This window comes from Rhinatrema bivittatum, chromosome 14, assembly GCF_901001135.1.
Source record: "Rhinatrema bivittatum chromosome 14, aRhiBiv1.1, whole genome shotgun sequence".
Lineage (NCBI taxonomy): Eukaryota > Metazoa > Chordata > Amphibia > Gymnophiona > Rhinatrematidae > Rhinatrema > Rhinatrema bivittatum.
The window spans coordinates 76,915,618-76,929,430 of NC_042628.1; the positions used below are offsets into that span (position 1 = coordinate 76,915,618).

The 13,813-nt window shown below is 48.3% G+C and overlaps 1 protein-coding gene across 1 annotated transcript in view; it reads right to left on the minus strand.

Moving 5' to 3' along the window:
- NFKBID (NFKB inhibitor delta) overlaps window positions 1-9,122 on the minus strand; it is a 39,676-nt gene extending 30,554 nt beyond the window's left edge. Inside the window, exons 1-5 of the mRNA XM_029576940.1 lie at window positions 8,866-9,122; window positions 7,380-7,416; window positions 6,189-6,454; window positions 2,044-2,285; window positions 1,711-1,816 (exon numbers count right to left, since the gene is read on the minus strand). Of these exons, the coding sequence (XP_029432800.1) occupies window positions 1,711-1,816; window positions 2,044-2,285; window positions 6,189-6,419 (579 nt within the window). The 5' untranslated portion in view covers window positions 6,420-6,454; window positions 7,380-7,416; window positions 8,866-9,122. The remainder of the gene's footprint in view (window positions 1-1,710; window positions 1,817-2,043; window positions 2,286-6,188; window positions 6,455-7,379; window positions 7,417-8,865) is intronic.
- Between the last annotated feature and the right edge of the window lie 4,691 nt (window positions 9,123-13,813).

Consider the following 13,813-nt stretch of genomic DNA (forward strand, 5'->3'; position numbering starts at 1 on the left):
GCTAGGAACTACAGATTGGTTAGTCTGATCTCTATGGTCAGCAAATGAATGGAATCACTGTTAAAACAGAGGATAGTACAGTTTATGGAATCCAACGTATTACAGGATTTGAGGAAGCATAGTTTTATCAGAGGTACATCTTATCAAACAAATCTGATCAATTTCTTTGGATGGGTGATCAGAGAGATGGACCAAGGCAGAGATATAGTGTACTTGGATTTCAGTAAGATCTTTGACACATTTCCACGTAGGTCACTTATAAATATATGGACAACCCTTGGTATGGGCCCTAGAATGACTGACTGGGTTACAAATTAGTTGAGTAGGAGGTGGCAAAGGGTAGTGATAAATGGAATTCACTCCGAGGAAGAGGGTATTACTAGCGGTGTATCTCAGGGGTTGGTCCTTGGACAAACATTTTTGTTGGTGACATTTCAGAAGGATTATCAGGAAAGGTTTGTCTTTTTGCTGATGATACCAAAATCTGTAACAGCCAGGAAGATGTGGAAAATATGAGGAGGGATCTAGTGAAGTAGATCTGATAGCTAAGATTTAATGCTAAAAAATAGGAAAATCAGTTCTTACCTGCTAATTTTTGTTCCTAGAATACCACAAATCAGTCCAGACAAATGGGTTTTGTATTCCTACCAGCAGACGGAGAAAGAGAATAAAAACTTTTCAGGTACTGCTACATAACTGAAAGTGCCACCTGCAGTCCCTCAGTATTGACCTGTACCCAAGCCACGATGACTACTTCCCAAACTCCAAGGATTTCTCACTCTAGAGCGAGCTAAGGAATAAACTGGAACTCCCAACAAAACTGAACCCTCAACTTAGGGTAATGAAAAAACTTCGAGTCTTCAATTAGCTTAAACTATGTAGAATCTTGCTCAACTTCTGAAGCTCATTCAAATTCTGCATCACCAGCAGCATCCAGAAGCAGGAAAATCTTTCATCATAATAAGGGGATGGAAGTCTGGATTGATCTGTGCTATTCCAGGAATGAAAATTAGCAGATAAGAATCAATTTTCCTTTCCTATTCATGTTTAGAACACTTTCTACTTGTCTTTTACCACTTGGCTTAAGGTCTTAACTTTGGTAAGAGGTGAAAGATTCTGAATCTTGGAGAAAGAGAGCTCAGAGCCGCAGCCTAAACCAGTCCTGGGGAAATCTGCACAAAAAGGATTCGCGCCGAGCCGTGGCTGAGCTTCTGTGAGATGGGACCTTGCAGGAAGGCGCATGCAGGATGGGAGGAAACGCCGTCAGACCTCTCTAACTCTCTGCTCCTTCAGCGTGAAGTGCAAGCTCCGTTCGGTAGCTGCACACTGGATCATCTCATCTCATTTTCCTCTGCACTAAACTGAGCTGCTCTGGGGTGTGGCATGTGAGATGTTAGTGTCGCTGAATACCTCCCTCATCCAGGAGGGAAATCCTTGCAGGCCCCATACAGATCCTGTCAGCTGGCTGGAGGAAGACACTTGAGGGCTCAGCTGCTCACTGTGAATCCGTGCAGTTGCAGTTGGGGTTATGAGAAATGGGTTACCATACAATGCAGGACTTTATTTCCCCCAGTTTAATCTGCTTTTCATGATTTTGGACCACTTCTGCCTGCATTTTTTTGGTTTCTAGTTTTGCCTTTGAAGGCCAGGCTGCCATCCTCATGAGGTGAGGCTCACACCTGCCTCTGATTCCCATTTCATCCCTCTCACCTTGCCCTTGTGCTCCTTCACATCCAGCTGCCCCAGCTCTTGGTAGTGCTCTGCCACGGCGTAGGCATGGTAGCGCAGGCCCATGGCGGCATAGAGATGCAGCATCCTGCGGAAATAAAACATGAATGTTCAGGTGGTGCAGCTGGGTGCAAGCAATATTGTACAAATCATTTGCAGAGCAACTGCATCCCTACCCTACAAGGCTTACAATTAAGCAACAAGGCATAACCAGGTTTAGACTGCTGTAGATGACAGCACAGCCTGGGACACATTTTACGTTGTTAGCCTCCATTTCATGACATCATCATCCCCCCCCCCCCAAAAAAAACTCACGTGTCACCATCCCCATCCTGGTTAAGCAGCTGTGCGACGTCCATGTTGCGGATTTCGGTCCTGGCTTGCTCCAGCTGGGCAGGATCCAGTTCCGTGACCAAGAGCCCTGGGGGATTCAGGATGCACATGGGTGCCGGGAGGGAGTAGGAAGGGCCAGGGAACTGCTCCAGCCAGGAGGAAGCCGGAATTTGGGATCCCCCATACAGACTGTGTGGAGCAGGGCCTGGAGATGTTGATGGTGTCTGTAGAAGAAAGAGCTCCAGTTATGGAGGATTTAAAATTGTCTTTCTGGAGACTCTGACACAGGGAGGGCAAAATTATTTTAATGCATCAAAATTTGTGAATGTTTTACAAATATACTGAACTTCAGAGTCAGTCCCGTATATAGAAAAATAGAACAAGATAACTGATAAAGACCATTTGGCCCATCTGGTCTGCCAATCTAAACCTCCAGCTCAGCTTTATATTATAGATCGGGGTAGCCAGCTCCAGTCCTCAAGAGCCACAAACAGACCTGGTTTTCAAGATATACACAATGAATATGCATGAGACAGATTTGCATATAATGGAGGCAGTACATCTGTAGGGAGACTCCAAAAATTCACCCTCCTTTTGGTTTCTAATAGCACAAAACATTTTGGGTGGGGAAGACCCCAAAATGATGTTTGACATATTGGAAAATGTTTTGCCTCTTTTATTTTTCTATTACAGTTTTGGATGTGTGGGCATTGCTGTTTTATGTGCTACTGTGATTATGGGGAAATGTTGTGTGTTTCCTTTACATTTGTGCATTTTTCTGATTGGGTGACAAACGTTTAGCGGTAGATATAAAAGTGGGAAATTTTGGTGGGTTTTTGCCCTTTGGTTCCTGCCTCGGGAAAAAGGGACCTCCAGAGATGTGACCTGCTGGAGTAGCCAGCCGGAGGGCATGGGGGCCAAGGACCATCCCAGTGGGAATGGGACCCTGTAGGATATCTTTGCCTCAAGGTGAGAGACCCAAGGCCGTGGAGTGGCATGGTGTGGTTTTTTTTCCTCCTTCCGAGGAACTGACCAGAAGATTGTTGTGTTAGGGAATGCTAGGAGAGCGATCCCAACTTCAGGGGATTGTGTACCCTTGGGCCTCGGCCCGATCCCAGAAGAATCCAAGACAGCATTGAGGGTTGGCGAGACATGTCCAAGCATGGATGAAGACAAAGTCTGACCCTCTGCCGGACCTGCTTGCTTCTGGAAGCCAACAATACTATGTTGCTATTTGAACAGTCCTCCGACCATTCCCAACCGTTTCGGACCTGCTGCTGGGTATCGGCAAGAAGCAGCAGGCCGGACTGAGGATGAGGGCAGACGGAGGCCTTGTGACACAGAAGACTCAAGACGTGGACGAGAAGACTCTGGATGAGACGAGGAACCCGGAAGGTTCAGATATTGGCACTGTCTCTCACGGTGCCCTACACAGCCCACTGACACGGGCGGACCCAATGGGCTGGCCACGGACCACCCCACCCCTGTAGTGCGCCCCACACAACCCGAAGAGGCCGGCCATGGACCACGCGGAGAACGGGACTAGCGCAGGAAGGGCATCCAGCTGAAACGAAAACCCCAATGACGAAAACAGGAACCGACGAGACGGATTTACCCCAACAAGGTGTCATCTGGAGAATCAAAGGAGCTGGAGGGTCAAGAGGACTCGAAACAAGTGAAGGAGGAGCAAAACCTTGGAACATCAGGAAGTGGAACATCAGGAAGCCTGGAACAGGAACCTCGGAACATGAAGACATGGAACATCAGGAAACCATGAAGACTCAGGAAGCAAGACAGGACATGGAGTTCCAATGAAGAACGAAGACCTGACGGAGCGCTGGAAGATGAGACTTCCAGGAGCAGGAAACTCCAATGCAAGGCAGAAGTGTTGGAGAAGCCCTTTTATAGAGCTGAGACAGGAAACAGTCATCAGGTGGGGCCAGGGGCATATCCAGCCATGGGCCCTTTAAATCTTGTGAAGAGGCGCGGCCACGCCTTAGGAACAGGAAGCAGGAAGTTGTGCAGGACCATGGCCAACGGCCATGCTGTTGCTAACGCTGAAGAGCAGGGAGGGACGAGGAACAGGCCCAGCATTGTTGGCAGCTCTCAAGCCGTAGAGGGCAGACTGAGGAGTGGCTCCAGCCACAAGGAAGACTGGGGACTGTGGCCTCCAGGCCGCGGGACAGGCAGAGAGAAGGTAAGAGGCTGCCCATGAGTGCAGAATCACAACAAAGATGGAAGGGGAATTAACCAGGAGGTGTAATGAAGAAGAGGTCAGTCTTCCCCTTGAGAAAGTAGAACAGGATGTTTGGGTGAGTCTGATATGAGGCATGCCCCAGTGTGCAGTAGTCCAGGAAATCTGAACTGGGAGGATGGTGGTGTGGAATTCAAAGGCTGGAGGATTTGTGAGTAGATCATGTAAACTGACTTTCCCTTTCAAATGTGAATTTTGATAAGGCTATGCCAACATGGGGAACCCCATTCCTTAACCAGGGTTGGGATTTAGATATGACGTGCAGGGAATCTGAGAATTTAGACCCAGGCCCAGGGTGATCAGAGGTTAATTGTTTGAAGAGGAGAAACGCCATAAGAGGAATGTGAAAGTTCTGACTGACCCTGATGTTGGTCCAGAGTACAAGAATTTATGCATGGAAGGAGCTGAAGATGCTGGAATGTAATTGGTATGTTCTCCCAAGTCATTACTGTGGAAGCCCATGAAATTCTGAGATATTCAATGATTCATGATGTAACTTGCTTCACATCCTTGTTAATAGTTACTGGCCGGTTCAACCAGAAATAAAGTTAACTGCTGGATATTGAAATGTGAATCCTCCCTGTCCAGTCAGAGGAGAAAAGGGCAAATGGTTATCCCAGCTGCCTCTTTACAGGTCACTTCACCATCTGCATGACCAAACTAAGAACCCACCAAACTAATTGGAAGGGGTGAACCCTTTGGGAGAACTTCCCATTGTCTGTAGCCCATCGGAGGTGGGTGGGGGCTGCACGTGCAGAGGTAACAGAAGGCACATTCACCGTGGAAGCTCCTACACCTGGGAACCCTTTACCCTATGAGCTGTAAGGACTTGTACGAAGAGCTTTAAAAATGTATTGGTTCCAGCAGGCATTTTTATAATGGCAGTTTTTTTCGGCTGGTATTTTTGCGTGCTAATGTTGCTTTGTCTTTTATTGCCTTTGCTTTTAGGTGTTTTAATTATTATGTATGGATATGTTGTTCACTGCCTAGGGCCTCGGTTTAGGCAGTTTAGAAATCCTAAATAAATAAATACATACATATTCATTGTGGATATCCTAAAACTCAGGACTGCAGTTGGCCATTCCGATATAGATGTACACATATAGGTGTCGGTTTTAAGACCCGCGCGCGTGCGTCCATGTGTGTGCGGGTTCCTGGCGCGTGCATATTATAAAATCCAATGGCCATGTGCACATGCATGCCGGATTTTAAAATCCACGTGCACATGTGCGGGCTTTCGTTCTCAATGTAAAATTCTCCTTCCAAAATTTACAGCAATTCCCATAGGGAGATGCAAGTCCACCATCTGCTGGAGATGGAGAATACTGGCAGGCTGGTAACTCTAGACTGGCTCTATCGCCCTTTCTGGATCCCAGACTCACCAGGACTAAAATCTTTATTCCTTTCAGGGGTCACTCCATGAAGTTAGCATGGGGCACATTTAAAACTAATCGGAGAAAGTTCTTTTTTACTCAACGCACAATTAAACTCTGGAATTTGTTGCCAGAGGATGTGGTTAGTGCAGTTAGTATAGCTGTGTTTAAAAAAGGATTGGATAAGTTCTTGGAGGAGAAGTCCATTACCTGCTATTAAGTTCACTTAGAGAATAGCCACTGCCATTAGCAATGGTTACATGGAATAGACTTAGTTTTTGGGTACTTGCCAGGTTCTTATGGCCTGGATTGGCCACTGTTGGAAACAGGATGCTGGACTTGATGGACTCTTGGTCTGACCCAGTATGGCATTTTCTTATGTTCTTATGTGATGTTCTGAACTGTCTGTCCAAACCCATAGCAATATTTACTTGAGTTTGCCAAAAGGATGCTTCACCCCACTCTCGGAGTAGGACTGAGAAGAAATCAGAAAAGCTTACTGCAAACTCAGCAGGTGGGCTCAGCATGGCACCGTAGTCCAATTCCGTATCAGGATGCGTGGACCCGTAGCCCCCAAGGCCGGGGTAGGACAGGGCGGCAGGGCATAGAGAGGTGGAAGCAGCCACGTAGCCCCCGGCTGAGGAGTAGCGATACTGACACTCGGATGCACTGGCGCTGCGATGGGGCACTGCAGGAGGCCAGGTGGCAAAGGAGGCTGGGTACGTTGGCATGGAGGGGGCCACGGGCTCAGAGAAGGGGCCACTAGCTGAAGGGGGGGGGGGAAAAAACAAAAGATATTTTAATAAGCTGGCACCCAACAGAAAAGAGAGAGAGAAACACAGAAATAAAGGTTAAACAAATAAAAACTATATATGTCTATATGTATATCAAGTGAAACCTTTCATTGGACTAGCTGAATACATTTCTTGACTAGCTGCTGAGAGCCAATACTCTCTTCTTCGGGTCAGAATTCAAATGAATAAAAGATGAAAATACAAAGTAGTATGGGATAAGTGAACCATAAAGGCAATCCAGTGATAGGATGAAGGAGAAGGGTGGTGGGGGGTTTGATGGATGATCAGAAGGTGACAGGTCATATAAGTTTATTGCTCATAGTGTGACAGGAAACCTAGGTCTTTGATGAGTCTGTTCTTGTCACTTCCTTAGTGTCTGATCAGAAGTCTTGCCTCCCTGGATTGTTTCACATTTTCCCTTGAATATCCTGATCATAAAGTCATTGATGGAGTGGTCTGGTTCCGAGACAGTAGAGAGAGACAAAGAGAAAACACACACACGGATAATGCAAGAGCCCAAGAAAGAAACGGAAAGACAGAGAGAATGCAAGGGAAAGTTACAGAGGTGGTGAGAGACAGAAAGTCATAGAGAATGCAAGGAGAGAGAGAGAGAGAGAGACAAAGCTAGGCAGGTGGAAAATGCAGAGAAAGGCAGTCACAAATAGAGACAGCAGAATAGAGAGAGACTGAGAGAGACACAAAATGATAGTGAGACAGAGAAAGATCAAAGTCAGAGCTGTTTTCAGAAGTTTATAATCTGGTAGCAGTTGAAAGCTGAGTTTAGCTTGCTGGTAAATGACCCCTCCAGCCGCAGACTTTGTTAGAGTCATGGGCATTAAACAGGCAGTAACATACGAAAGAGTCTGCAGGAAAGCATTGTGACGCAATTCAACTTACCTGATTGAGCAGCTTGGATACTTGGTGTGGGAACCTTCTAGGAGAAGAAGATTAATTTTAAATTAGCTTCTGGAGTAATTCTATGAGTTGTGAGATATCACCCTACATGAAAGGTCTACAGATAGCCGATGCCTGCACACAGGGGCAGAGAAGGGATGCCCCTGAAGTCAGATCATGTCATTTAGGGCCAGGCAGTGATGAACAAGGCAGTTGCCTGGGATGCCGAGAGACAAGGGGTGCCCTGGACATCATGAGCATCTCCTGTTGGGCTGGTCCTGGGGCAGAGGAGAAACTGAAGAGATGGTGAGAAGCTCGGGTCCTGTGAGCTGACAAGAAGCCTGAGCCCCACTGGCCATAGAAGATGAGTCCTGGAAGGGCCTATAATTGCGATATTTGGGCCTTCTTCCTCCTGCCTGTGCAGACCCATGACACACTCCCTCTTCCAGTCCACAGGAGAGAGGTAAGAGGCCCAATCGTCACGGTCCTGCCACCAGAAAAGTCCAGATTTGAAGAGGGCCAGCGAAAGCACTAAGCTGCCGCCCCCCAATTGTGACGCTCTGGGCAGCTGCATAGTTCACTTAGTGCGTCCACCAGCCCTGGACGTGATGAAGCCAAATGTCATGCTGGCTTGTCCCCAAAACACATCTGTTTAGAGATCTCACTGGTAAGGGAGGCCAGGCATTCATAATCAGGAATGTGTGATTGTTGGGGAGGGAGGAGGAAGAGCGAGAAAGAGATCAGATATGAGAGAGTGAATGTGTTGGTTGGTGGTTGCCCCTCTCTCAGTGCATACCAATTTAATGGGGAAGGGGGGAGAAAGTAGAGAAAGCTTGTATGCACCTACCAATAATCCACACCACAAACCAAAGTGGGCGGCTCTGCTGCTGAGTTTTACCTAGGGTACCATTGGCTCTAGAGCCAGCCCTGAGGCCAGGTTTCAGGATTTCACTCCGACACAAAGTTTGCGGCAAGTTCTGAGATGACCTGCCTTCTACCCTAAAAAATGTACTTTCTGGAAATTTCTGAAAGGAAAAACATTCCAAGAAAATTGTGTGGGAGGAAGATCATGTACAGAAGGCACTGCAGGATTTTGGTCCCCGTGCACAACTTATTACCAGAACTTTAGTTTCTGTGGAGCTTTTTTCTCTTTCAGAAGTTGCCAGAAATTGAACCTTAGGGCAGGACGCAGGTCACCTCAGAACTGTGCGGCAATCTGTCCCGTGGGGTTTGTGCCTAATTCTTAATTCTGACCCTATAGACAGAATAGAAGTGTCCCTGGCAGGGGACTCACTGGTGGGGAGGAGGGGGGAGAGAGGTTGGAGGGTGGAGAGGTCCTAAAAACCACATTTCACCATTCCCAGTGTTTTTGAGAAATATCTTTTTCTTTTCTTTTTAATTGGGGATCCCGTGGAGGTCCCAAGAGTGCCCCCATCTGACCCAGTGACTGCCTGGAGTTCCTCTCTCTCTTTTGGCGAAGGACCTTTACCTGAGATGTTGTGGCATATCCGGGACCGGTCTCATGCCGCCGTTTCTGCTCCAGGAGCTTCTTCACGGTCTGAGGGGCAGAGCAGCAAGATCTGTCCTGTTTGAAAACTAGATACAAATACAAAGATATCAGAGATGCACATTACCTAAGGCTGACAGAGAAAATCAAAGGCTTCCCAGAAAAGAATGAACAGGAGAAACTCTAACTAATCCTGGGGGAAAATAGGGGAAAGCAGAGATGCTTACCTGTAACAGGTGTTCTCCTCACACGTGGGTGACCTCAAAAAATCTAGAACTTTCAAACATGCCCTACTGAGCATGTGCAGCTGTAGTCATCACCCTGCCCCCTAGGTCCCTGAAGCACTCCACTGTTTACCTTTTTCCACACTGAAAACAGATCATTTAATCCTACTCTCTGTTTCCTGTCTTTTAACCAGTTTGTAATCCACAAAAGGACATCGCCTCCTATCCCATGACTTTTTAATTTTCTTAGAAGCCTCTCATGAGGGACTTTAAAGCCTTCTGAATATCCAAATATACTACATCTACCAGTTCACCTTTATCCACATGTTTATTAACCCCTTAAAATGCTGATTTGTGAGGCAAGACTTTCCTTGGGTAAATCCATGCTGGCTGTACACCATTAAACAATGTCTATCTAAATGTTTTGTGAAACAGTTTCCTTGATTTTTCCCAGCACTGAAGTCGGGCTCACCAGTCTATAGTTTCTTGGATCACTCCTGGAGCCCTTTTTAAATATTGGGGTTACGTCGTCCACCTTCCAGCCTTCAGGTACAATGGATGATTTTAATGATAGGTTACAAATTAATTGTAATAGGTCTGAAATTCCATTTTTGAGTTCTTTTAGAACCCTGGGCTGTAAACCATCTTGTCCGGGTGATTTACTACTCTTCAGTTTGTCAATCTGCCCTACCACATCTTCCAGGTTCACCGTGATTTGGTTCAGTCCATCTGAATCAGTACCCATGAAAACCTTCTCCAGAACGGGTACCTCCCCTACATCCTCTTCACTAAACACCGAAGCAAAGAAATCATTTAATCTTTCTGCCATGGCCTTATCTTCTCTAAGTGCCCCTTTAACCCCTCGATCATCTAACGATCCAACAAGACTCCCTCGCAGGCTTTCTGCTTCGGATATATTTTAAAAAGCTTTTTATTATGAGTTTTTGCCTCTATGGGCAATTTCTTTTCAAATTCTCTCTTAGCCTGTCTTATCAATGTCTAACATTTAACTTGCCAATGCTTATGCTTTATCCTATTTTCTTCTGATAGATCCTTCTTCCAAATTTTGAATGAATATCTTTTGGCTAAAATAGCCTCTTACACCTGTTTTTAACCATGCTGGCAATCGTTTGACCTTCCTTTTCTTAATGCATGGAATACATCTAGACTGCGCTTCTAAGATGTTATTTTTTAACAATGACCACGCCTGTTGCACACTCTTAGGGGCGGATTTTCAGAGCCCTGCTCGCGTAAATCCGCCCAAAACCGGGCGGATTTACGCGAGCAGGGCCCTGCGCGCCGGGAAGCCTATTTTACATAGGCCTCCCGGCGCGCGCAGAGCCCCGGGACTCGCGTAAGTCCCGGGGTTCTCCGAGGGGGGCGTGTCGGGGGCGGGCCCGGTCGTCGCGGCGTTTCGGGGGCGTGTCGGCAGCGTTTTGGGGGTGGGTACGGGGGCGTGGCTACGGCCCGGGGCGGTCCGGGGGCGTGGCCGCGCCCTCCGTACCCGCCCCCAGGTCGCGGCCCGGCGCGCAGGAGGCCCGCTGGCGCACGGGGATTTACGCCTCCCTCTGGGAGGCGTAAATCCCCCGACAAAGGTAAGGGGGGGATTTAGACAGGGCCGGGCGAGTGGGTTAGGTAGGGGAAGGGAGGGGAAGGTGAGGGGAGGGCAAAGGAAAGTTCCCTCCGAGGCTGCTCCGATTTCGGAGCGGCCTTGGAGGGAATTGGGGGTAGGCTGCGCGGCTCGGCGCGCACCGGCTATACAAAATCCATAGCCTTGCGCGCGCCGATCCAGGTTTTTAGCAGATACGCGCGGAACCGCGCGTATCTACTAAAATCCAGCGTACTTTTGTTTGCGCCTGGAGCGCAAACAAAAGTAGGCTATTCGCGCGCCTTTTAAAATCCGCCCCTTAATCTTTGTAGGTACACCTTTCGTTTGTTTTTTTTTAATTATTTTTCTCATTTTATCAAAGTTTCCCTTTTGAAAGTTTAGTGATAGATTTACTTACTGTCCCCTTCTAGTCATTAATTGAAATTTGATCATATTATGATCACTATTGCTAAGCAGCCCCACCACCGTTACCTCTCTCACCAAATACTTCGCTCCACTGAGAATTACATCTGAAATTGCTCCCTCTCTCATCGGCTCTTGAACCAATTGCCCCATAAAACTATCATTTATTCCATCCAGTAACTTTATCTCTCTAGCATGTCCTGATGTTACACTTGCCTAGTCAATATTGGGGTAATTGAAATTTCCCATTAACTTCCCTAATTTCTCTTAGCATTTCACTGTCCGTCTCACCACCTTGACCAGGTAGACGGTAGTATACCCCTATCACTATAGTCTTCCCTGACACACATGGGATTTCTACCCATAAAGATTCAATTTTGCATTTAGTCTCATGCAGGATCTTTATCCTGTTGGACTCTATGCCATCCCGGACATAAAGCGCCTCCCTGCCACCAAGTTGCTCCTTTCTATCATTGCAATATAATTTGTACTCTGGTACAGCACTGTCCCATTGGTTATGCTCCTTTCCACTGGGACAATGAGATGCGAATTAAGTTTGTCACCATTCACTACAGTACTATACACTAAGGGGCGGATTTTAAAAGGCGCGCGAATAGCCTACTTTTGTTGGCGCTCCAGGCGCAAAGAAAAGTACGCTGGATTTTAGTAGATACGCGCGGAGCCGCGCGTATCTGCTAAAAACCTGGATTGGCGCACGCAAGGCTATGGATTTTGTATAGCCGGTGCGCGCCGAGCCGCGCAGCCTACCCCCGTTCCCTCCAAGGCCGCTCCGAAATCGGAGCGGCCTCGGAGGGAACTTTCCTTTGCCCTCCCCTCCCCTCCCCTTCCCCTCCCTTCCCCTACCTAACCCACCCGCCCGGCCCTGTCTAAACCCCCCCTTACCTTTGTCGGGGGATTTACGCCTCCCGGAGGGAGGCGTAAATCCCCGCGCGCCAGCGGGCCTCCTGCGCGCTGGGCCGCAACCTGGGGGCGGGTACGGAGGGCGCGGCCACGCCCCCGGACCGCCCCGGGCCGTAGCCACGCCCCCGTACCCGCCCCCAAAACGCTGCCGACACCCCCGAAACGCCGCGACGACCGGGCCCGCCCCCGACACGCCCCCCTCGGAGAACCCCGGGACTTACGCAAGTCCCGGGGCTCTGCGCGCGCCGGGAGGCCTATGTAAAATAGGCTTCCCGGCGCGCATTGCCCTGCTCGCGTAAATCCGCCCGGTTTTGGGCGGATTTACGCGAGCAGGGCTCTGAAAATCCGCCCCTAACTGTTCCATCTTACTTCTTAGACTTCTGGTATTAGAATACAAACATTTCAAAATGTGGTTTTTTTTTATATTAACCTTATGCTTTTCAGTTAACAGGGATAAACTGGAATCTTTTAGCTCATGTATTTGTATCAATTGACCCAATTAAAAAACCATTAACATGGTGTGCTGTAATAGTAATATTTGTTTTAATATACTGATTTTCATTAAAACTTCTTTATTTATAATTTTTATATACCAACATTCAATAAGAGATATCACATGGTTTACATTCAGGTACTGTAGGTATTTCCCTATCCCCTGAGGGCTCACAATCTAAGTTTTGTACCTGAGGCTATGGAGGGTAAAGTGACTTGCCTAAGGTCGCTAAGGGCTGTATTTAGTTGGTTACTAAGAGGGGGAAGGAGGTTAGTTCAAGTGTAGGTTTCAATATACATTGGCTGTTTTAGACAGTGGTTGTATAACAGTGGGAGTATATATATAGCTTTATACACCAGGCTTGTATGACGAGGATTATAAGAAGGACTCTATATATATACATACCCCAGTGTTGTATGCTAAAGGATTATATACAAGGGTTATCTATAAACATGCCAAAGATTGTACAAGAGTTATATAAATAAATGCCGTGCTTGTGTAGCAGAGGGAAAAAGACAGAATCAACTGCATTTCAGAGGGAAGGAGGATAAGGATGGCGGGGGAGAGGGAAATTATATGCATGATGAGGGGGAATTGAAGTAGGGGGCAAGGAGAGCGGGAAGCTGAGAGGAGGGGGGAGGTGGAGAAAAGAGAGAGAGGGCGGGGGGGGGGGGGTGTTATACTGAGGGTCGAGGAGGACGTGGCTGCTTCCCAAGGGGGGGGGGGGGTTATACTGAGGGTCGAGGAGGACGTGGCTGCTTCCCAAGGGATGTGGCTGAGGGAGGGGGTTATACTGAGGGTCGAGGAGGACGTGGCTGCTTCCCAAGGGACGTGGCTGGGGGGGGGGTTATACTGAGGGGGCGAGGAGGACGTAGCTGCTTCCCAAGGGATGTGGCTGGGGGGGGGGGTATACTGAGGGTCGAGGAGGACGTGGCTGCTTCCCAAGGGATGTGGCTGGGGGGGGGGGGGTTTATACTGAGGGTCGAGGAGGACATGGCTGCTTCCCAAGGGACGTGGCTGGGGTGGGTTATACTGAGGGGGCGAGAAGGACGTGGCTGCTTCCCAAGGGATGTGGCTGAGGGAGGGGGTTATACTGAGGGTCGAGGAGGACGTGGCTGCTTCCCAAGGGACGTGGCTGGGGGGGGGGTTATACTGAGGGGGCGAGGAGGACGTGGCTGCTTCCCAAGGGATGTGGCTGGGGGGGGTTATACTGAGGGGGCGAGGAGGACGTAGCTGCTTCCCAAGGGATGTGGCTGAGGGGGGGGGGGGGGGTTATACTGA